This window comes from Malurus melanocephalus, unplaced genomic scaffold, assembly GCF_030028575.1.
Source record: "Malurus melanocephalus ecotype Western Australia unplaced genomic scaffold, MMel_1.1 scaffold_48, whole genome shotgun sequence".
NCBI classification, from domain to species: domain Eukaryota; kingdom Metazoa; phylum Chordata; class Aves; order Passeriformes; family Maluridae; genus Malurus; species Malurus melanocephalus.
The window spans coordinates 2,190,465-2,215,660 of NW_026623280.1; the positions used below are offsets into that span (position 1 = coordinate 2,190,465).

General features: G+C 36.0%; 1 protein-coding gene across 2 annotated transcripts in view; it reads right to left on the bottom strand.

The window, feature by feature from the left end:
• The window catches only part of USH2A (usherin), a 367,630-nt gene that overhangs the window by 235,093 nt on the left and 107,341 nt on the right, over positions 1 to 25,196 (bottom strand). For both annotated transcript variants that reach the window (XM_057365137.1, XM_057365136.1), the window contains exon 21: positions 5,047 to 5,177. In XM_057365137.1, coding sequence (XP_057221120.1) covers positions 5,047 to 5,177 — 131 coding nt within the window. The remainder of the gene's footprint in view (positions 1 to 5,046; positions 5,178 to 25,196) is intronic.

A 25,196-nucleotide genomic window follows, 5' to 3' on the forward strand; every position in this document is an offset into this window, starting at 1 on the left:
ACCAAACAAAACCAAACAAGAAAAACCCCAAAAGGCAGTTGTTGAAGTTGCTTTTATGGTACAAGGATTGTTTTTAAAAAAATTATTTCTATTTAACTAGAATTTTTAACTTTTTTTATTAAAACAAAAAAAAATATGGCATGAAGGGATACATTTAAGGACATCCATTACAAACACAGAAAAATCTTTTGTGAATTGCTGACTAAGAGGAGTACAACAGATGCGGTTGCCAAACTAAATCTCAAGACTGTAAAGAACCAAACAAAATATTGCATAAATTAATATAATGRTGTAATAAAAATAAAATTACTACATTTCAAGAATTTTCTTGAGATTTATATCCAAATAATCATCTAACTTCCTAAAAATTCCTCTAATATTGTCTCAGGACTTTATACCGTAATTGAACTATCTGGAACTCAATGCTTTTCTGCTCAATTCACAAAATAGAGTAGCCCTGTACAGCCGTCAGCTACTGATGGGAAAACATTTCTTTGTATAGGCACTGTGCTATATTAAAGCATCTCAACCACTGGTGTTACTTTATGGCTTCAAAACACAATTTCCAAAAGGTACATAAATGAAAAATTTGCTTCCTTATAATTTGAGGGCCTAGCTTGTAACTTTGCATAAGCAAGTCAGACAGTTCAGCAATTTTTTTTTTCCCAGATCTTCTAGTATTTTTTTTGGCCCAAAGATCTTAGAATTATGCCCATGGGGAAAATCTGTTGATAAAAACCACCACCTATGTTGATTAATACTAAAATCCTGTTATTAAAATTTAGTATTCTGCCTTTAAAGATGTACATCCATTAGAAAATGCATTTTGGCACATAGGCTTATGAGCACTGAATACATTTTACAGTACATTTTGTTTTGGGGACTGTCACTGTGTATCCTATGTATCAAAATACATAGGTATGCATACATATGTACATAATTAAAGAAAAAATTATTTCCTGTGAATATTTACAGCATGTTTCCTACTCCAYTCAGCCAACATCCTGGTACTGAGGAGGTTTGTAGAGTAGTCCTCTGCCCCTTAAGAAGAATACAAAGCTATRTATCCTTACATACTAATGGCACTTTTTCATAACTATTTTTTATTGTCTTCTCTCCTATTTCAACATTTTAATATTTTACAAACACACACATTTCATTATCGTAGTTTAATAATTAAAACCAGAACTGGTGTCATGCCCAATTAATGTGCCCTGGTAGCATGCCCATTAGTTTTTCCATTAGTGAATTCAACAATACTAATGGGATTACTAGCATGGGATGCTAATTGGGCGTGACATAAGAAACTGGCTTACTTCTTAGCATACCCTTGCTAATGATGAAATTAATGAGCATTTTATTAAATGCTGTCTCATCAAAGTGTACTTAGTTAGCGTTAAAATTGTTACAAACGATGCTGCATTCTAAAGATCAGGTGCCTGAATAAGTGGTTCTTCATATTATGTTTGGCAACAGTCTAGAGCATTAASAGTTTTATACATCACAAACCACATTTATTTGTAACCAATTCAATCTGGGACCACACAAGCATATGTGCCAACCTGTGCTTAATTTTGGGGAGAGGAAAGGGAGAAGACAAAAAAAGAGTGTTCAGGGTTCAGCATGTGTTCCATCAGAGATGGCTCTTTACACTTTATCCAGAACCACCAGAGTCACACTCTGGGATCACATTCAAACATCCTGCTGTCAGATGGCTTGTCATGGATTTTGGAAATCACGTATTTTGAAATCTGGAGTCTTTTGCTATGTCATGCAGTAAGCCTTAACATTTGGTTGCTAGTAATAACTAAGCAAATATAAATGGCTCTGTCACAACAATGTCTTCGTAGAAAATACAAAGAAATATCACAAATACGAATCTTCAAAGATACTGTCTCCGGTGCCAACATTTGAATGCAAGGACCCTTTTCACAGTCAAGTTCTTTCAATGCCCAAACTCCTACCATGAAGAGGGTGAACAAGTACTGAAATTTAGGCAGTGCCAAGGAGGATGGTCTTGTTGGGACTCATAGCCAGATATTCTCCATCTTTCTTTTTCTTCTGGGAAAACAGCTTACCCTCAGGCTGTGCCTAATACTTTGACCCCTCCAAGACGAGAAGGGAAACATACAACAAGGAAATCTGGTGTTCCCTCTTTTCGCTGTAAAATTTCATAAATTGATCATCTTCTAAAACTGTACAGCTGGATACAATTCCCTCCATCCTGTGCGAAGAATCTCAATCCTCTCTCCTCAGACTGTCCTAATCACTTAGGAAAAATGGTTCTCCACAGTGGACTTATATTTCCACTGCAACTGATTTCACTTTGTATAAAATATTCAGTGCTTYGCTGGGAAATAAATAAATTACCTGTAGCCACTGAAAGATAACCATAAATTTAGCTGGAGTTGATTGCATAATTTARGTGTAGATGTAAAGACCTTATGATAAGAAAAAAATCCACAGACAGCTGAAAGCTTACAGACACTCTGGGTTTGGAAAAAGATCTATGGAACAATCTGATTGCTCCAAAAAAACCAAGGAAGACATCTGTTCGCAAACAAAACTTGTGCTTCCTGGACCATGAGTAGAAACCTGCAAAGAATGGCAGTAAAACAATCAGGAAGGAAAAAAGAGCAGTGAAAACAGCACAAAAGGGAGACAAAAGGGATGGTCAGACAACAGCCAGATGAACAGTGGTGTGCATGAAGCTCAGAGAAGTATGAATGGACACGAAGAAAAGGATTTGAAATTAACACTTAGCGAAGGAAGAAGCGAGGCTGCTGAAGGCTCCCCACTAGGAAGACTTGGCAGGACTGTCCCCAGAGCAGACACAACAAAGAGAACTCACACGGCTGATCATGAGCAAAGATGCACACCAGCATCCTGAAAGGGACTGAGGGTACAAATAATTAACCTGCGACAGGACACAGCTGGAAGGGAGCACAGAATATTACACCACACTGCTACAGATAAAAAGCAGCAGAGACACAATTGTCATCAAAAGGAATTTTTGCAGTTTCTAAGAGAAGAGCACAAAGGAAGGGCCATAAATGCTTACTCTATACGCCATGACTATAATTAGAGACAACAATGCCCATAACCTGGCTAAGATACCACATGGTGTCAATAAGAATTAAAGCATTTGCACACTAATGCAGAATGTGATGCACAAGTGAAAGATTAAGAAATGCTGCTTCAGAACATGATACCTGACATTGCAGGACAGGAATAGCAAATCATGGCAAAAAGAGAAAACAAACCACGATGAAAGCATAGAAACAAAGGTAAATACAGTAAGGTAGCACAGCTTATTAAGGATACAGAAGACTGACAATTTTTGATAACTGAATTTTCATAGAAGATAGAAGAATTTTCATAAAAGATTTTGAAACGGTTACTACACAAAAGACATTGATGTAGGCCACTGTACCCTACTTCTGAGTCTGAGAATGTWCTGGAATCTCTTCCACATTATTAATGAGAAATTAGAAAGCATTAGCTTTTAAGACAGTAAATCAGCTGTTAGGACCTACACTCTTCCTGGATGTCTTCCTGACACATTTTTTTCTTTCTCTAAATGGCCACTGAAGCACTGAAGGAGCATCACAGGCTATTTTATAAGAGGAAACAATATCAAACTGATGATTCTAAAAATCAGCATGGGACAGAGTTGCCTGATTCAAATGAAACAAAAAGACAAAGATACATTCATAAACAAGCAATTTGTTAAAATTCAAGATACTAACTGGTGAAAATATTACGAGAACTGAGAAGCTCTGAGGACTGAATATGAGACCTGCTGGGGTTTTTTTTACAGTTAAAAGACAGGTAAAAAGCGGGGGAAAATTAGACCTCCAAAGCAGCCACTCTTCCATCTCTTCCCCTTCCCATTCCCCAGATACTCTGGACCCAAACAAATAAAACTTCTTTTTGGGAATAAGTGCAAACAAGCTGACATAAAGCTTCACAAGAAGCTTCATATTTCAGAAGAAGCAAATCTGCAAGAAGGGCTATTTGAAGTATTGAAATGCTAGTTCAAAGACATCCACTCCATTAACCAAACAAAAACACAAAAAATCTAAATACACCTCAGACAATCTTGCAAAGGAAATAAAACTTYCTTTTCAGTTAAATGAAAGTATAGGTGGGAGAGATAAAACAGAATTAGTCCCTATTAAAATGTGGATAAAGACAACATTAACAATGTTAAGCATGGTCCCAAAACCTGAAGTATATGATAAGACAAAGCCTGTGTGTAAATGCAGTAGAATTAATAGAAATYTACATCTTGGGGTCAAAAGCAGATTTAGTATTTTCTAGCACGGGGATCACATGAAAGCCAGCCTCTGTGCAGCACCTTGCTTCTTCTACAGATGCTCCAAAGCTTAAGCGGACTTTCAGTATTGCACAACACTCCCACATGGTCACAGAGTGACTGTGGTAGAGCTCAGGAGACAAAGGGTAACAGGGGATTAGAAAATCTGATTATTGTTTACAGTTTTTTTGCATATTTATGTCATATAAGTGAGGCCATAATGTTCTTTAATTCCATAAGGAGATCCAGCTTTGGGGTGCACAGAAAGCACAAAATACCCCAACAGAAATGCAAAGAATGTGGCCTTATTTTTCATTTTGTTGATATTATGTTCATTATTCATATTTTTGCATAACAGTGACAAGCTCATCTCAATAGGAAAACACAAAGTCTCAAGATGGAAGCCTTAAAAATAATTGAATAACATTCTATATCCTTTATTTACTAATTCAAAACGTAGGTCTGCGCACCTTTGAAACCTTGGTACTTCAGGTTGTAGTGGTGTTTAGGGCACTGAGAGAAAACCAAGCCCATAAAAATGCAAAAATAAAGTCTTATATTGTGGCATACGTAACAATAAAAATAGCAAAGATTTAGTGTGACCGTTTTTCTCTCCCAAAAATCTGCAGTTACCTAAGGATTCTGAGAAGCAAGTTAGGATAAGTATGTAATAAGTACTGAAGTAAATAATATGAGCTATTTTTATAGGATCCTGTCTTTTGCTGTACCTGTGGATCAAAAAGAAAGTAAGGACGCCCACTCCTCAGCTGCAGTGCAATGTATTCCTCCTGATTTCCAGGTGATGCAGAGAAAAAAATCAGGCCATCAGGTTCCTGGGTTCTAAATTTCACCTTAATACCTGGTTAGAAAAAAGTAAGTAGATGGTTAATGTCAAAAGTGGTTCTTGTAGGCTCCAATAAAATTTACAAATAAAATACAACTTTGAAAACAGCAGCAACATTGCAAAGCAAAATCACGGAAATTCTGTTCACCTAAAACCCTTGCTCGTCAGTGTAGGAGAACTTTTACTAATCCAGACTGAGGCAACCCTTGAGAAGATCAAGATTGATCAAGAAGATCAAGTTGTGATTTATGTTGTTTAGTAACTTCTTACTCAAGAAAATATAATTCAGATATTAGGATCCTGATCTAATTGGTGATATTTTACATGTGGGTTTTTAATTGTCACTTAACATTTCTACAGGGAAAACAGAAATTATATTTCTGTATGCAAGGGTTTCTATGAAGAACAGTAGGGYTTTGGTTCCAAAAGATATGTGTTCACATGTGTATTTGTGTATATATTATTTTATAAACTTTAGGTATAAGTACACAAAGAATACATGGAAAAGTAGTTTTCYAACAAAAATTGGAAATGTCCCAAGGAGTAATGGATGAATTAAGCTTAATTAGAACTTTCCAGATCATTATCAATAGTCCTCCATTTAATTTCTGATAAAATCCCTGAGTGCATGGTAATCATACTGAAGCAATTTTTTTGCAAAGCGAAATGAAAAAGAAGTAATAGCAACATCCACCTATTCTATACATTTAATGACATTTCTGTACAAGTTGCTTTTACAGAACAAGGTAAGTTATTGGGTTTTACCCAACTCTAACAAACTATGTAGTACTTTCACTATTTTATTTCAGGCAGAAAACAATAAATGACTACAGTTTTTACTGTAGACAGCACTTATATTTAAAAAAGAAAACAAAAACTACACACATTCTGACACACATTCATATTAGATTACGCTTGTTAATTYTCTATACCTGAAAGAAATATCCTTTGGCCTCTCTACCTAATCACATATATGTTTATGATCCAGTCACAGATATGAAACACTCTCAAGGCAATGAAAATCAGTCCTGCTCTTAAAACACCTGCAAAAAGCACACAAGTAACTCCCTGCAAGTGAAAAACCTCAACCAASAGTGTCCCTAGTGAAGGAAAAGCACAGCTTTGCCTGGCTCAGAAATAAACACTTCCAATACTGTGAGGTTCCAGGTACTTCCAGCTKCAGTATCTGCTGGAAAGGCTCAGACTGATGGCCTCCAATGCCAGCAGTGGGGAGCACAGTTAATTTAACAAGCTGCCAGTATTTTTATGAAGCTGCCAAAATTTCTGAAGACCAGAGGATCTCTCCTCACACCTAATTCAGAAGTACAAACACAAACAAAATAATTGAGTTTCTGCAAAAACACCAYCCTCTTATAACATTGTATTAGAAAATATAAATTAAATGGTTCATAACAGCAGCAATTGCAGCAATTACAGAAGTTTTCAATTATTATGCAGAAGCCTTCCTTTTTCTTTGGATTTGGAATAGCCCTGCTTGTAAAGCAGCTACAGCTGTAWAGAAATCATTGATGAGTCAGGAATAGTTATTTTCTTCTAAATTCATTTGWCACCTACTAAAAAATTTGAGAAAAGAACTCTGCCCTGAGTTCAAGGATCTTTGGAATTTCTCATGAGATACAGAAGTTCTTATGAGAYAGYGCTAAATAAATACTTTTATACCTCWATAKTAATATTTTCTTGCATTTCTACAAGTGAGTACGATAGAGAAAACAAATATTAAGCAAACTCTGCCCAGACTATATTTTTACTGTGGTACAAAAAACTTGTAAAATCTATATTTTTCACAAAAACATACTAATTACCTCATGGTCAACACAAAGAATAACCAGAAGCCCATTCAGACCTGTAACAACAACACGCATGCCATTTTTTGTAGTGACACTGAACACTGAAAACGGATTTACTTCACTTGAACAGAGAAACCTTTCCTATGAAAATCTGAAAAGTTTCACAGAACTTGAAAAACACATGGTATTACCAAAAAATTTTCCCCTTTTTTACCTACCTAGGGGGAGGATGAGACATTTTGCAAGAAAGTTTCCCAAAGACTCGTGTCTGTTATTTGAGTATGCATGTCTAACACCTTAATTTCAATATTAAATATAACATATAAATAGAAACATAAATAAAGTGGTGACACTACGATTACTTCTGTAATTTGTCATATACAGAAACTGCATCTCAGCCACACTACTCATGCTACTAAATCTTGGATGGAAAACATGACCATCTGTGGGGCATAGTAGGAAGGTACTTTTAATCAACTGAATCTTGAATTGCAACTCAAGAATTCACCTAACCCGCCTGCTTGTGTGACACAAATGATGTGTTCTTGTTCCACAAGAATTTGTTATAATTTGTGGGATAAAAACCAACAGGAAATTCTACTACAAATTAAACATTAATGTACGTCATTCTAATAAATTCTTTAATTCCATTTCACATTATAGTTGCAATTGGAGAAGCTGTCAGAATTCCTTTAATTATAAATAAAGAAATTGATTTAATTTCTGTAATTGAATTTCTTTAATTATAATGGCATTGTACAGGAAATACTACMAGCATTGTATATATTGAACATAAAAGACAAAAAGAAGAACATAGAGTAATAAAAAGGACATGTAAAATAAATTACTAATTACCAGCATCAGTGTTTTCAAGCATCCCAAATCATATTAGGGCAGACTAACCTTCTGTCAGGATCTACAGAGTTTCAATTTATGCAGTAGTGGATTGGGATTAGATTTCGGGCCTAATTTCAAACATGGCACACCCAAATTAGCAGAGGAAYGAGGCTGTGACAAGTAACCAATGCAGGCATTTTCAAAGGCATTCAATTGAGATACAATATCAGTTTGTTACCCTTCCAGGATCACAGTTTGAAGAGTCCCTTTGAGGAACAGGCTTACACTACAACTAAAATTATGTACTATTACTCTAATATTAGATGTGATTTTCTGTCTAATAAAGAAAATCCATATGGTATGATTTTTCTACCCCCTCTTTGCCTCCCTCCTGTAAGTTTAGCAAAGCTCAGAACTTCAGCAACATTTCAGATTCAGATTACTTGGATTCAGATTCTTCTARCAAATTTCAATATGACCTACAACACCTGCACAAAAGTATTCAAAAGGTGGGAATATGCTCTTGAGAGGCTGACTGCAGTTCTGGCAAGATTACAGAGCACATGGGATTATTTTGAGTGTAAAAGAAGCAGTTGGCAGTCATCAGGAAAATATTAATAAATTAGAGCATCTCCTAGATTAGCATAACATATACRAATAATTTATAATTATTACAGCAATAAAATTCTCACTAATGCAAAACACCTTTTTTATCTTGCAAAATAAAAAGTTTAAAATAGGTTTTGTTTGACCAAGAAACCATCCACCCAGAATACAGAAGGTAACAATTTGTTGTAATGTATCTTTCCAAATTAGCTGAACTTAGTTTTTCTTAAAAATAAGTTTTAAAAATCAAAAACATTTCAAAATACAAAAACATGTAGAGTACTCAAAAATTGTCTTTTGAGTCTTTTAAATTTTAGGGAAGAGTACAGGGGAGAATGYAGACAGAGAGGCAAGACAATTGAAATAATCGTTTACAATAACAGCTGTGAGATCTCAGCAAAGTCACCCGCTTAAAAATTAGTTTTATCCCAACCATTCAACACAAACATCTGTAAAGCAGCTTTCTCTAMAAGCAGATGCTCAGGGCCCAGTTGAAAATAGCTAAATAGCAAAAGTTATTACACTCATTAAATACAAAGAAATTATCTATGGGTTTCAAAAGTCTGAAGACTCTTCACCAAAACTTATATACAACTACATGAACAGCTCTATCCAAAATGTGTTAAGAACAGTCAAATAAATATATTTCCAACATTGTCAGAGATCAGAACGCTTAGTTTTAGCTTAATTTTCATAAGTACATCAGATCCCAATCCATCAGCATAAGATAAATAGTAGCAATAATAACATCTTAGCATATTATGGACAACTTCCTTGTCAACTTAGGAAAAGAATAAACAGAAAACAGTGCACATTACAATTGGAAAAATAAAAAAAAGAAGAAACCTGCCAAACACATTGAAAATCACAAACATTTTTAGAAATGAGTTTGCATAATCTGTGAAGCACATCCACTGTAAGTGAACTTTTTTCCAGAACTGCACAATTATAGAAACGTAATTTGCATTTCCATTCTACTTATATTGYTATATGAAATTATTTAAATAATTATATAATTGCACATTCCAATGAACAGAAAATAGTTGGCAAAGAAAGCGATCACTTTATGGTCACTGAGAGCCTTATTTGTGCATAACACCGGCTAAAATGAATAGAAATTGTATATAAAATTTTGACTTCAGTGTTAGGCTCTCAGCAGTCTCTTCACGATGACAAATGTTACACGTTTATTTAACATTAAGACTGTGAACAAATGCTTTTGCCTAATTAAAATACATTTTCCCACAGAAATTATAAACCGAAACTTGTTTTTAACTGGGGAGGGGATAGATGAAGAGCAAAAATCTCATTTCTATAACCCTCCATTGAATTAGCATTYGGTTGCTATTCTCTCCATGAGAGCGACACCTCATGTCATCACAACAGTTAAAAGAGATGAAATTTTTTTTTAATAGAAGAAAAGGCATCTGCAGAAAAAAAGATTAGAAATCAGACTTAACAAAAACAGATGAGTTTTCAAAGCAGGTTCACTTCATGGGTAGTGGAATTCAAGGAAAAGAAGGAACTCAGAGGACACCTCCCTGGATGTATTTATGAAGATCCTGTGCTCAATACAAGTTCTTCACACTTTGTGATGGCCTACATCTCCCTGGATTTTACTGAGAGATGAAGACAGAAAGTCTTATTTCCGAATCTGTCACCTTTCATACAGAATCAGTCTCCATCTTTTACTGTTCCCTTAATGTGTTTGAAAATATTTTCAAAGTTCATCACAAACATTATACTATGTCACTCCATTGATGAAGCAAATCCTCTTAATTTTTAAGTTGTTTTAGTTTTTTAGTAGAAATTTAAAATATATGCTCAAAGGTCACGTACATATGTACATATCTATATGTATATACACACATATATTTGAATACACCCACACACAAAAATTTTCCAAACTGTAACTGGACCCTCTTTTATTTGGTGATCTCAGTAAAACCAGTAGGAGCTAAAAATCCATGGTTTCCAAATTGGACTATACAACAGCCCTATATTTTGAAAATGTCTAACTTTATTCAGAATGGCACTATTCAAAGAATTTTTATGTGTTCTTCATACCTCAAACTGCCAAAAAGTTAAATCAAACTRAAATGCTGAGCAAGCATAAACACAGAGTATGGTGAGCGAATTGAAGGGGAAAACACRCAACACTACTTGTGGAAACCAACTATCAGGCAAAACCCCAGATCCCCTTGATGAGATCTGAGTGTTTCTTTTCACACTAAAATGACTAATTTGATACCTGTTCTTTYTTATTTTGCTTGCTACCCCATTATACCCACTACTGGTAAAACAAACAGGACATTTTAGCTTTAATCTTCTTACTACATAACCCAAATAACTTCAGTCATGTTTGCATTAATGCTGCATTAATCATGTTGTTGCGTATTAATGAGTTTTCAGGCTATGCTAATTACTGTCATAGATTCTGCAGCAGCCCATTAAATATACAAATTACAGAATTAAAGAGCCAGAGCTCTTCATGATTAATCTTTAAATGGAGAAAAACTAATGATGTCTGTACAAAGTTTCTCTCCACTTTTGGCTGACTGAGCCCAATGAACAATCAATTAGATTATTTGAAGAATAAGAATACACTCAGATGAAAAGATTTGTTATGCTGTTATTCAATGCAGAGGATACACATTTATAAGTTTCTATCAAATGTGCTTCTGTAACATATTCCAGGCTTTAAGGTCTCCCAAAGTGTTGCATGGGCAGGAAAAAACTTACAGATACTCCAGTTCATTATTGCATACTCACAGGAATCTGCTGGTTCCATATGAATACAGTAAACCAATMTTCTCCTTTCAGCAAGGACACAACTCCTGCTACTCCCCAGTAGGAAAGACTTACAACAAACTTCAGTGAAAAGAAAGCCAAGATAAGTTTAAAGTCATTTGATAAGATTTGATGTATTAGTAGCACTTTATCCCGTCACTTACAGAGTGATGTTTTGTCAGGAATAGCGCAATACCCAGTGGTTAAATCAAGAGACTCAAAATTAGGAGACCTTGGGGCTGTACTCAGACAATGACTGGGGTATGTCACCTGAGTGCAAAACAYTGAAATCACCTTCCCTCGATATTCCTCCCCCGTGCAGAATGGTGGCCAATGTAACTTGTGTAAGGTTCGGTAAGGTCTGAAAAATTTGTTACTGTTTTCTCCTCCACAGCCTTAACATACATATCAAATCAGAAAAATGCCCACATTTACTTGATTGGCATTTACTGACATTTGAGAAATATTAATACTTCCAAAAGAGTGGACTAGTTTAGCTTCCTCCAAACACTGCATAGTATGCAGAACATCACAAGACTTCCCTAAAGAGCAAATTCTCAGTCTGTATTAATATTACTCTGCACATCAGTAGGTGCAGTTCAGAGTTAACTGGACATTCCATACCATACCACTTCTTTATACTATGAAAAAAATAAATAAGCCCTACTTTATACATTAAAGAATTTATATTTATCCAAAGTAAATTAAGAAAAAACAAACCTGCTCAGGGCAAGATTGATCATGGCATGAGAATACTTTCATATGAAGTAAAAAARACTGGTTTACTGCACAAGGAAGAGGACATAACCTCAAACATTTGAGATTATCTAGGAAAGGCAGCGAGGGAGCAGAGAAGCATTCCAACACGTGTTCAACAAATAAAAAAGAGCATTTAAAGAAAGCAAAAAGGAAGAAGTTCAAAGCAAAAATGTTGCTTTCCACAGGCACTTTAGAACTTTCCCAGTGAAAACAGAAACATAATTAGGATGATCTTCAAAATATTGGCACATGTTATCTGAGAATTTGGCAAGACCCAAAACAACTGGTCAGTCTGCCTACCTAGATTTACCGAAACAAACATATGAAGGCCTGTTAAAAACATATGAGAGACCAGGGTGAAACCAGATATGAAGATGCAGGTGGTGCCATTATCTGTGAGCATCCTCTGTCATTAGAGTCAACAGCCTGCTCTTTACACAGACTTTTAAGCAATACTATCATTAAGGAAATGAGCAACCTTCCTCAAATTCATTTATTAAGCATGTCTATGAACAGAATTCATAACTGCCTTCCACTTGTGTACATTGGGAAAGTAGGAGATGAGCATGCCATCCAACCAGCATCACTTGCTAAAAGCACAGCTATCACAGTAGAAATAAAACCGTAATCCTGTGTTGTTCAATATTGAGGTGAAATATGAACAAAGAAAAAACTTCAGCCTAATATTCAACCAATGCTTTCTTTGATGGTGSTGTCCAGCAAGCAAAATATGAGAAAATTTTACTCAAATATGACCTCTCTCAAACATTTTTTAATTCATTATTTTTATTTATTCAGTTTTTCATAGCCTAGTAAAGTTCAAAAGAGTCTATTTTGTTAGAAAAGGAAGAAAATAGTTTCTAGAGCTAGGAATCCTTTATGAGCAATTTCATTAATTCAGAGGCTGATCTTTAAAGAATGGAAAGAGAGGCAAGCATTTGTCTTCATTTCAGCATAAATTCTTCAGAGAAAAACCTGTATTCTGTTACCCGTATGTGAATTAGTGCATAAAAAAAGGTCATCTTATGCAACAAGGGTAAGGTGGGAGAGGCTTCTAGGTGTTAATGCATTGCAAATCATAATTACTAGAAATATGATGACAAGAAGAATCACTTCAAAGATTTACAACACTGCAATCTATAAAAGGTCAACATCACAGTGAAATCAGAAACGAGCTGGAGGTCAGTAGTTGTAAATAGCACTTCAATTATAAGCCTGTAGTTAGTATTTCCAGCAGCAGTACAAATGTAACACTGCACAGATAGTAATTTAACTGATCAAGGGAAAATACTTAGACTACAACTGAGTAAAATGCAAATACATCAAAATTAAAGTCAGTGTAATGATCTGAAACACAGCAAATTTACACACTCGGGCACTAGCCAAGGCAGAATCCCATCACACAGCATCTCAGAAGCTGAAAGCACAATAAGGTGGAAATCCTGCAGCAAGTGAGGAGGATTATTGATTAGACAGGGTACACAAGGAACAGAAGAATAACTAAAATAAGCTGATGACTGTCTGGAGGATTACTACAGGACAAAAATGGAAAGGTACAAGGAGGAAAAAAAACCAACAAAACTTACAGACAGAAATACAACACTAAGTTGCTGAGTAAACATTCAGCAAAAAGTGTAGATTCGAGTTACAAACTCAGCAACAAATGCTACTCATGGAACTGGGAGAAAAAACCACTAACAATATGTTCAAGTCAATGCAGCGATTTGAGGTAGAGCAGTAAACAGGAATAAAACTGCCAAATGAAGAATTAACTGAAAGGAATATATAATATTTTCATCTTTTAGTATTTGCAGCACTATTTCCCCTAAGTATTCYTCACATAATATCTTTTTCCAGAAGAAGCCTAAAAGTGCTTCTATTTGTAGGGACAAAGCGCAGAAAAGGATTTCAATGGAATGATCAGGTGCAGCTTTATGCATAGATATATAGGTAACTGTGAAGGTTGTCTCACTGCCTTCTAAGATATTTACCCCCTAATGGAACTACACCTTGAAAGTGCAGSAGGTCCTGATTTGAAAGCATTAATAATATTCCATTACATTCTGTTCTGTTACTCCTGTGCCTCTGTACCCAGGAACTGAACATTCTGTGAATTAAGTACTTTATGGGGTTTGGCGTGAAACATTCATTGAAAACATGTCTAAACACTTTGTAGCAATTACGCAGAATATTTTACCTAAAATATGATCCAGAGCTACCAAAACGCTGTYTTTAATACCTCGGTTTCAGTGAAAGCACAGCCCTTACAGATCAGGACAGAACAGAAATAGAAATGTTCAGCCCAGTGTCTCCTGGACATATAGATGATGGCATTTTTCATTTTGGGATTCAGATCCTAAGTGAAATCAGTTTATTCAAAATGCAGTCCTGGCACATGAGAACAAAGTACATCTGTTCCTTTTTATTGTAAACTCCTTTTTATTCTAGTGCTAGGGCCTAGCCTAGATTACCAGTCTCTATCAGCAGTTAATTATGTCCTTAATATGAATTTCAGAATAGACCAGAGTCTGTATCTACTTAATCAGGAAAAAGACCTAATGACTTCAGTGAGTAACCTACCTGAGGCAGAGTTTATTTTACATTTGCTTTGAATTGTTTGAATTCATGAGCCAAATGCAAAATAAATTCTAAAGCAGAAGACTGCTAAAAGGTRATCTACACAAAAAGTAAAGGTTGAAGTTGGAAAGTTGTTACCAAATTCAAGCCTCAAATACAGGAAATTCTACTGAAGAAGGATTATGTGCATGATATGCAATGGAAGCTGCAGCTGRAAGACGTGAGAAAAGAAAAAAGCCAAAGCTATGCAATTTACCCTTCCTTTCACAGAATATTTACTGTGGACAATTTAAGTCAGTGACACTTGATACCGATTTGTACTATTTGTAGTTGTACTTTGAAGTAGTTTTACGTTATGATTTTACCTTTGCCTTGATTGGTTTATATCTCTGTCATTGCATGGTGCAATTTGCAATTTGTCCAACGCAGTTCTGCTCACTTCCAGTCCACTTCCACGCTCACCTTGATCCAAACATTTGTGCATTTTTTTGCCGCTTCTGCTTCATCCATCATCTCTGTTCTTTGCCCTTATCTACCCTCCTTTCTGCCCATTTCTGCCCTTCTGCTACATTCTGTCCTTCTCTTTTGYTCTTTTTCCTTCTTCCCCATTCATCACCACCCATCTTCTCCGCTGTTCTCTCCCTTGTCCATGTAGCTCTGTCTGCCTGTCTTAGATCTTCCCTGACCTTCCTTGACCTCCTCTGTTAGTTGTAATCCTGAAAGACAGTCTTGGTCCTGCTGTCTTTAAATGACCATGTCAAGGCAGGAGAGCCAACAGGACAAAGCCAACACACTGGGGCTGTTACTGGAAGTTACCTGCTATGCATTATCTAGAATATAAACAGAGGCAAGTACTGCATGAGAAGCTAAGAAGTCTAGCAATTTTCTCTTAGGAATTATTTAGCATATGCATGATCCCTGCTTAATCTCCTTAATGTTTCCCAATGCACAAAAGGAAGATTGTGTCATTGATACAGCACACACAATCCCTGGACTGAGTTAGAAAATAAAATTGAGGAGGGAGGAGAGAACCACCTCTAAGTTCTTCAGCTTTGGCTGCTGTTACCGTTTCCTTTTCCTCTGTTGGAAGGCCATGGTCCAATATACAGCCCAGTARCTGAACAGGAGATTTTAGGTTATTTATCATATGTTAAGGTCACATTCACCAAATTCTCTGCTCTGCCAAGCTTCTATACAGCATGTGCCATAGAAAACATGACCTGGTGCAGTAAGACGGCTGTGGAGGTTGTGCCATCAATTTGTAGTCTGGCTTATTCCCAAGAACCAAACCCCTGCACTCACAGTAAGCATTAAACACATGCAGAAGCATAAAACAAAACCAGCATGGCAATGAAATCCCGTTTATCTGCAGCTGAATATTCACACCATGTGAAATACTTTCAGAGTGATAAACACAACTCTTACCCTCCCTCCGCTCTGGTTTTGAAGAAAGCAGCCCAGGGGTGGACACGGAAAAGCTCCGATGCTACATCCAACAGTCCAGCTCAGTGTTCAGTGCACCTTGCRGAGGAGAGATACAGCCAGGCATTCTGCCCTGTGTGCAGTCACCCACCTGGAAAACCAGGGTGGGACCCAATAACGCTGGCAGAAATTGAACACAGAGGCAGCACCTYCCTCCTACCCACGTGGTGGAGATGCTCTGCAGAGCAGGATCTGAGCTGGGATTTTCACCACGTGCCCAGAAGCAAATAAAAGCCAACTGATGGACACAACAGCACCAGCAGTGCTATCTGTTGGTGTTCCTAGTGCTTTTCCATGTATGGTAAGGAGTTCATGATTTTCTCATAGCCCTAATCAATACCCAGAGGAAATTAATTTTGTCTCTAAATTCTGAACTACATCCGCTGGTGCAACCAGTGGAAAAGGTGATTCAGAAAYGAGCAGGAACAAAGACATTGCAGTGGTATGAACAGCCAAGTAACTCAGCCTGTAAGGGCATCATAAAAGGAAACRATTTACAAAATTTTCACCTTGAAGTAGACAAGAAAATAAGAAAGAAAGTAATATAAAAAATATAATGACAGAAATCAATTGATAGAGCTTAAGATGTTTACTAAATATCCTCCTAATTCTGTTTGTTCAACATAAGCTAAACTACAACACTAAACAAGGAATTAAACTGCCTAGACTCRAGGACTAGAAAAATAACTAACTTCCATAAAATTTCCCTTCTCTGCCTTCAGTGTATGTGTAGTTGATCATGTCTTACACTTGGACTGTGAAYTCCTTAGGGCACAACATTGTCAACTTTTTTCCTAAAACAAAACAGACAAGTAAAGATTTAACATTCAACTAATTTTATTAATCTAAATAAAAAGAGGTAAGGCCAATACTGAAAATAATTTCTCTTAATTTCTTTCACATAGCATGATGTCATTTAACCTTCATATATTATGATATTTTCAGGCAGGTATTGATTGAACCTATGTCATCTTTTCAGAATTTTAATTCCTTACGGGATTCTTGAATTAAAGACCACTTTGCTGCAGACTGCCTTTGTGTTGATTTTTACACCATGGCTTTAAACTTAAATGATTACAGAATACATGACTAATTCAGAATTATGGCAWTAAAGAAATTGCTTCTGTTCTGCAAAATTCACAGATAATTTTTTTTCATTCTTCCTTCTCTCTATTTCTCTCAAAATATAAGACTTACTGCAATAGAAAAAATCATTGTTGATTGCGATACTGTAATAGATTAAATCAAAAAGTGGGTGATTGGACATATTACTAAAAAGTATGAGACTTTATATTCTTTTGTTTCCATTGTGATTATTTTTGCACCGTGATTCTTTTGTTTCCATTGTGATTATTTTTACCACTTGCAATGCTTCACAGAAAGACACTCATATTAAAAAAGAAAAGCAACAGTCCTTTCCCATGTGCTGTAACAAGTCACCTCTTTTCCTGTCCCTGGTGCTGCCTGAGGATTCAGATGACACGAGCTTGATTAACTCTCACTGATGATTTTAGAGTTTTGCTTGTGATGCTAAAGCAGTGTAAGGGAAATGGGGGAAAATKATCTCTTGTTTAACAATGCAAAAACCCTTTCTTATAGAAGCACTTTAAAACATTAAATAAAAAATTAAACGAAATTGTCTCTGAGAGGGTGAATTGTGTAATTGCAGCAGCAAAGCATGCCTGGCACAGAATGGCATWGCCATAGAGGAGGCAAAGGTTCCTGAACAGCATGTGTCTCTCCCTGTGTCAGAGCAGGAATGCTGCCACCAGGCAGCTGAGAGCAGAGCTTCCAGCCACAAGGACTCAGCAAATCTGCACCCCAAACTGCTGCAAAAAGGCTCCACTGGACTGGCAAGGCTGCAACCTTACAGCCAGCTCAGCCCCATCCCAAAGTAAGAGCTCTGGGGAGAGGCTGCTTGGGAGCTTTTAACATATTTCCTCCCAAAACATGCAGTAGTAATCCCAAGGCTCTTAGGTGTAGAAACATTTCAGGAAAACTGGGCATTTSCATCTTAAAGCAGCCCTGAGGCCTGGCCATTTCTCAGGCTGGCTGCAGTTGGTCACTTTGCAATTCTGCAGGAGTACTGAGCTGCCCTGATTTCCACCTCTGACATTTCCCTGGCCCTTTCCTGCCTATGTGAAAGGCAGAARGTCTGGCATAAAACCAATTATGCAGTCTTTGCTTCACCCAGGATTCCCATTCAACTCGTTTTTCCCCTTAGTGCATGCAGTTCAGTAGCATAACCAAGTTTACACAGTAAAAACCTAATTTTTTGAAAATTAATGATGCTAATGTGACAATTTAACACGAGTTTGGAATAAGGAGCTTGGATTGGCATATTTCAATCAATGAACTGGAAGAACCTGGGAGAGAAAAAATATAAAACAGATGAAAGAATATTTAAGAATACTAAAGGCAGAAAATAAATGGGAAAACCACCYAATTTTGAAAACTGGAGTGCAAAGGCAGTGTTTTTATGACAAACTTCATCTTTTAAAAATAATGAACAAAACCTTCAAAAAACAATTATTAAAATGTACAAATCTTTTGTAAAGGAATTCACTCTGAATAGTGCCAAAACTTCTGTGRAAAGGATTACTTTTCATCCCAAGATAAAACCCTCTTTTCCTTCCACCAGTCTTCTCAATGGCAGACATTCTCAAAAACACTTATTCCCCACACCATCCTCTGGAATCTTCCCAGGTCTCACCCTGGTTCTACAATGCACTTCATAATTTGTTTCTGGCTCAAAAGATATTACCTGGGATAGCTGCACCTCTCAGTGCAGCCTTCGTTTTGTTCATCCAATTATGAAGGCTGATGGGAACAAAGACTGTAATTGGTGTAAATAGATTCCCCCTCCTCCCTTCCTTTCTCTGCAGCAACACACTGAACAAGCTGAAAATGCATAAAATAAAATCCCTCAAGGGTTAAAACTCCACTAAACCAAAATTACCATTATTTACCACAGAAGTGATTGCATTCTGTTTGTAGTAATCCCTCTACTGGTGAAGTTTTGTTTTCAAAAAGTTAAGAAACTTTTAAAGTAAACCAGAACAAAAGGGCAAAATTAATTACCAAGCCTGGGGAAAAAAATGAAAGAAAGAAACTAAATAAAAATGTGGTACTCCACTCCAAGTATCAGCTTTTATAACTTTTATCACCCTAGAATAATACTAATTCAAATTTAAGTATATAACATGATTCAGAACAAAGAATTTTAAGCAGACAGGCTGAGATAAGAAGTATCAGGTCAAAACCAGATTATTTCTTCTTTTTTTTTTTCCTTTTCTTTCCTCCCTGAGGTAGACAGCATGTTCTTTCCTGTCTGCAAGAATACCATTCTGTATAGGACCAAAGAGTGCCATTAGTATAAAAAACAATGACTCTGTGAATTAAAGAACAGAAAGATATTTTTGTAGTTCCCTACTTTGCTCAGTAYTGGAAAATATTTTAGGCTACAACTACTTTCTTGACCAACATTTCATAGATTTCATAGGACAGCAGAGAAAGACATGGAAAAAAATATCTAAATAGTAGTAATCATGTTCCCCAGAAGCCCAGTTTGCCCCCACTTAAAGTCTGCTTTTCTAATAAAAAAAAMCCCAAAGYACTCTATAAAAATATGGCCAACAAAAGAAAAAGCTCTTTTGCAATAACCACAGTAAGTACATTATCAATTCCAGAAAGCACTGAAAAAAACTGGAATTATTTTTGAATGATTCTGGAATAGTTTTGGARTAATTTTGATTCATATAATGGCTTGGGCTGGAACAGACCTTTTAAGGCCACCTTGTCAAACCCCACCTGCAATGAGCAGGGACATCTTCAAATAGATCAGGTTGCTCAAAGCCACATTMAATCTGATCTTGAATGTTTCCAGAAATGGGCATCTTCTCTGGACAATCTGTGCCAGTGTTTCACCACCCTCATTGTAAACAACTKCCTCATAGCAAGTGTAAAGCTACCCTCTTTTAGCTGAAAAACGTTACCCTTTGTCCTGTATAGACCACTAAGGAAACATGSATCTGCAGAGCAGAAAACACAGAAATCTCGAGTTAGTGCAGCCAACATATTTTTCATGGAATAGTCTTGTTTTATAAWCTAAATCATAATCATAGAGAGCAAATAATCACTTCTTAGCAAGATAAAGATAGGACTTTAACAGCAGCACATGGAACAGGTTAGTTTAATAAATAGGATGGTGCAAAACCATAGAGTACTATATAAGTAATGATCAATGTTCAAAATCAATGCTCTTGCAAATTGAAGCCAATGCAAAGGGGCTAACACCAGGGTAAGGTGATCCGGTTGATGTATTTTGGATCTGCTGAAATAAATCCATTTATAGGAGCATTTGCAGGATGACTAAGTTAAAAGAGCACTGCAACAGTCAGGCCTGGCAGAGGGAACGCCTCCTCCTACTGTCAATATTTCAAACTGATAAAGAACTGACCAAGTGCAATCAGTGCTGTGATGAATAAAAGAAAGCTTGGGACCATTAACATTAATGGGACTTGCGTGACTAAATGCTCATATATTGTTCTGAAAATTTACCCGATGGACCAAGAGACTCTTTTTTCTCTGCTTATGCTTCCCCTTTTTCCTGCAGACTGTATATGATCAGTTTAAAAATATACTGCAACATAGTATAACCACCTAAAATAACTTCAAATTATTTATATCCCATGAGTCAAACAAAAAGGGGGAAAGAAAGAATGGCTTTCTTTTTCACTCTGGCTACCTGGAAAACTCATGAAAATAAAAATTCCAGCTTTATACACACAGATAAAACTGGCTGATCTAATATCTTCGGGCACAGTGCCTTATCCTTGGGGCACAATGACAAAGACTCTGGCACCTGCCATCTACAATGCATATTAGGGAACGGTGAATGGTCTGGCACTCTGTGAAAGCTGGTTGAACTTTTTTGGGAAGACAAATTCAGACTAGCAAGTACAGCCCTAAGATTATGGGAAATTGATATGAACTGGTTCAATATTTTAAATTTGAAACATGGCAATCTGTTTTCTTATCATCAATATTAAATATCTATCATATAGCTAGTGCTRTACCAAAAGCAGGAAACATGTCTTACCTCAACCCCCACTCAAAAATCTGAAAAACACCATGTAGTACAATGGGGGGCCAAGGGARCACATATGGGGTTAGGGTTGTTATAGAAGAACATATTGTTTCATATTGGTCCAGCACAACTGGGCAAAAGCAAATACTACTTTGTACATGTATAACTATTTAATGCAAAAAGYTTTTTAAAAAATCTGGTAAGAGATTTACAGTTGTGTGAAACACCAAGTGTGAAGTCATTGCTATACCAGAGATATTTAAATCTTTCTTATTGTCTTTTAGCTTTGGCAGAGTACTCCCAAAGAAAGTGGCATAGCATAGAGATATGATGTGCAGCAGCACAAAAAATTGTCCTGATAGGGAAAGAGACCTCTGTCTGGCCAAATCCTCAGGAAAAAGAAAAAAAAAAACAAAAACCCCCCCCCCCCCCCCCCAAAAAAAAAAACAAACAAACAAACAAACAAACAAACAAAAAAAAAAACAACAAAAAAAAAGAACCCTAGTAGCAGCACAAAAGACAAGTAAAGGTCCTTTATGATTTCAAGGTTTATCATAGTTCCAAGGAATTTAACTTATTTTTTCCACAGAGGAGAAAAAATCCCCATAATTTTACCCAATATAAAACTAGCTGTCCCAGCATTGAGTCATGTTTATTTTTAGTTCTTAGCCATGTTGGCAGACAGGGTTTATATTTATTTTAGTACCTACATTATTTTAAAATCAAATGCTCTATTGGAATATGCTGCTACTACAAGCACTTAGAGATAAAAGATTCACACATGTATATTTGTCACTCCACTCTGAACACCTACAGTCCCAAAATGGAATCATGATAAAGACTTAAGGTAAAATTTTCAAGGCTGCTGATCAGTCCCAACCTTTATTCACTATCTCATTTAGTCTTTGAGCAAYGGACTGAAAAGAACAATGAACATGACTGAAAAACAATGCTGGGACTAAGCCAACTTTAGTATTGCCTGCTTGCACAATTAAAACTRTTAGTAATATAAAACAAGATAAAAATATAGAACACTGACAAAAGAATTTTGAAACTGCAAACAAAGAATGGTTCCTAAAATCAAAATAGAGCAAATAGGAAAGAATCAATTGCTTTGTCAATAGACAAAGAAAGAAAGAATAAATTCTTTCAAAATAACAATTTCACAGAATTTACAGATAATTAAATCATGAATTGTGGTGACTGGGAAGAACATTGCCTTGCTTAGTTATCAGTTCTACTGTATCATCAAACTTCTTCACAAGTGCAGTTCAGAACACCAAGTTCCAGCCATTTCARCAGAGGCTGGCAGAGGCAGCAGCACACAAAAACCTGGCTACTCCCACCTGCAAGCAGCAAGGAGAGCAGGCTACTGCTGCTCCAGAATGCACCTGGTCACAGCTCTCACCTTCGTGATCTTCAGCAAGAACGAACTGCAGTGTTTTAGCTTGCATACCAAAAACAAAAGATGGTGGAAAAAAGTGGGGATAAAAAGAAAAAAAAAATCAAGAATGCTGTTTTATTTGCACTCTGCCACAAGCACATCATCCCATTTACTCTGCTCACTACAYGGAATCCCCACAGAATTTTAGGTCAAGTGTAAGGTCCCAATGTTAATCTTCATGGCCATCCATGGAAGTGGTTCAAGATACCTCAAGAGTGCCCTTTTCATTATGTTGGTGACCTCTCTGAACAACTGCTGTTAGTTTCAAGGCTCACCAGAGCAAAACTGAACCGCCTGTGCAAGAAGGATAGAGGCCCTGGAACTCGTTAGAGTAGAGAAGAAGATCAAAAATTATCACAAATTTCACACATTTCTAAAGAGAGTTTGAACGCAGATCTGGTCAGGCTTTCCCAAGTCATACATTAAAACAAAAGAGAGGAGGCAAAAAAAAGTAAACATGTCTAGAGAAGAATGTTAAGCAAGAGGTTAAAAGGAAGTGGGTACATGAAGAGTGAGAACAAAAAAAAAATGAGAATAAAGTTAGCTGAGTATGTTTGGAAAGATCCTCAGGTACCACTTGCAAACCATGATTAAGGTCCAAGATCTCAATTATTTTTTACCTAACACATTGACATAAATACTGGTTAAAAAGAAAGTCACTAAATGTGCACATTGGTTTGGGGAAAAAAAATAAAAAAAAACCAAAATAAAAAACCCAAGAATTTCAGATTGTTTTCCATCTACAAATGGAAGAATAGAAGTTTGYAACTCTGAATTCACAGTATAAGGCAGAATTAAATAAACAACCCATGAACCAAACTTTCTAACCTTCTKCCCAAAAATGTCCAATAGGGGTAGCAAATCTTTAAAAAAATTGAATGCCAGACTTCTCTAAAATGTTCAATCAAGGTAGGAAATTTTTTAAAAAATTAAATGCCAGACTTTTCTATTCCAAAAAGACTATCTACTTGATATTAAAAAAATATAAAAGCAGGTTTCTGACCTAAAATTAGTTATAACTCAAAAAAATTGTGTGGGTTGTATAAAAGAATCTATTTCCAATTTCTAAGGAATATTTTTGAGGTAAAATCTTTTGGATTTCCAAATTTTTAACTTTGGTTGCAGTGTCTTAATGCAATTTGAAATTCTGCATATTTTAAAACCAAGTAACTGTAGTAATATCCAATATAGTTAAGGGCATTCTAGATAGCAATAGTTAGTGATTACCAGATCAAAGGCCTTACTTAAATCAATAAAGATAGCTCCTGTACATTGATTACCATCCAACACTATAAAAATATAATTGCTTACCTTGAGAGGAGCAGTGCAAATGAAATGAAAAGGTCATAATAGGTCAATAATTATTTAAATTAAACTTACATCTTCCTTCGTCYGATGGACCAAATCTAGCATGCACCGAAATGGTGGTGATTTACCAGTTTAAATAGACATATTAACATGTCAGCAGAGGGCTTAGCAGTAATTGGGTCAGCAATTTTAAGCAGTCAAGGTTCCAGGTTGTCAGCGTCTCCATTTATGCTCCCAATTAATCTTAAGGTATTATAGATCTTAAGTCAGTAAGCACAGATCTAACTACTTTAGATCAAATCTCATTTTGGGTACATACAGAGATAGATTATAGTTACTTTTTGAGATCTTACTACAACAAATACAGTATATAATTCTCTACAWTAATAGCATTTAATTAAAAAAAAAGTAATGCAACAACTTGCTATCGAGATCATGAATTCTCCAGTAATTTAGTTTATAACATTTCTGTCACTATATTAAATGGTCCTTACACCAGAACAGTACTRTTTTGCATGTTTGTGTTTTCCCTCTAATGGTTATGCTAACAGTGGCTTTTTGAACTGTCAAATCACTTTACAGTTATTCTGTCAATATTATTGTCGATAGACCATTTTGGGTTTTTTTAATTTGTTTTTAAAATACACTTTTCTAAGTAAAAGAAAAAGAAATCTTTTCTAACCATATTTTCTTCACACCAAATACTTTTTCACTATTACTTTGATGAATTTACATCACTTTCATAATCTTAAAAAAACAATTTTTTAAGATTTTTGATTTCTTCTTTCTATGGATCACACGTGAATTTTTTAGAGAGTTATCCTGAAGAAAAAAAAATAGAAGTCTAAATTTATCACTGTCAAGAAACAGCTCTTTGAAGGATGGCTAGCTCGAGGATGATGGTGATGAAATTCTCAAAGAAAAAWTATGTTTGTGTATATTATACTTTGCATCTTAGAAATTTGGGGGCTAAGGAGAATCTTTCATGAAATTCATCTTGGACACCAAATCCTGATGGTCACTAAACAGTTGAAAGGAAGGCAAAGAGTCTTTTTTATTGTCCTCTTAATTTTCTGCCACTTCATGACAGGCAATATTAAAAAGAAAAAAAAAAAGGAAGACAACACTTGAAGAGCACAGAAGGAGGACAATCAAGGACATTACAATGGTAAAATGAGGAGGGAAAAAAAGAATGGAAGGTGGAGAAGCAAGAAACAAATCATGGACAGTGACAAAACCGTGGAAAAATAATTGGAAAGCGGAAGAATCAAAGAAGAGAAGGTGGAGTAAAGAGAAACAGAGGAGAGCCTATAACCACTAATAAGAACTCTCCT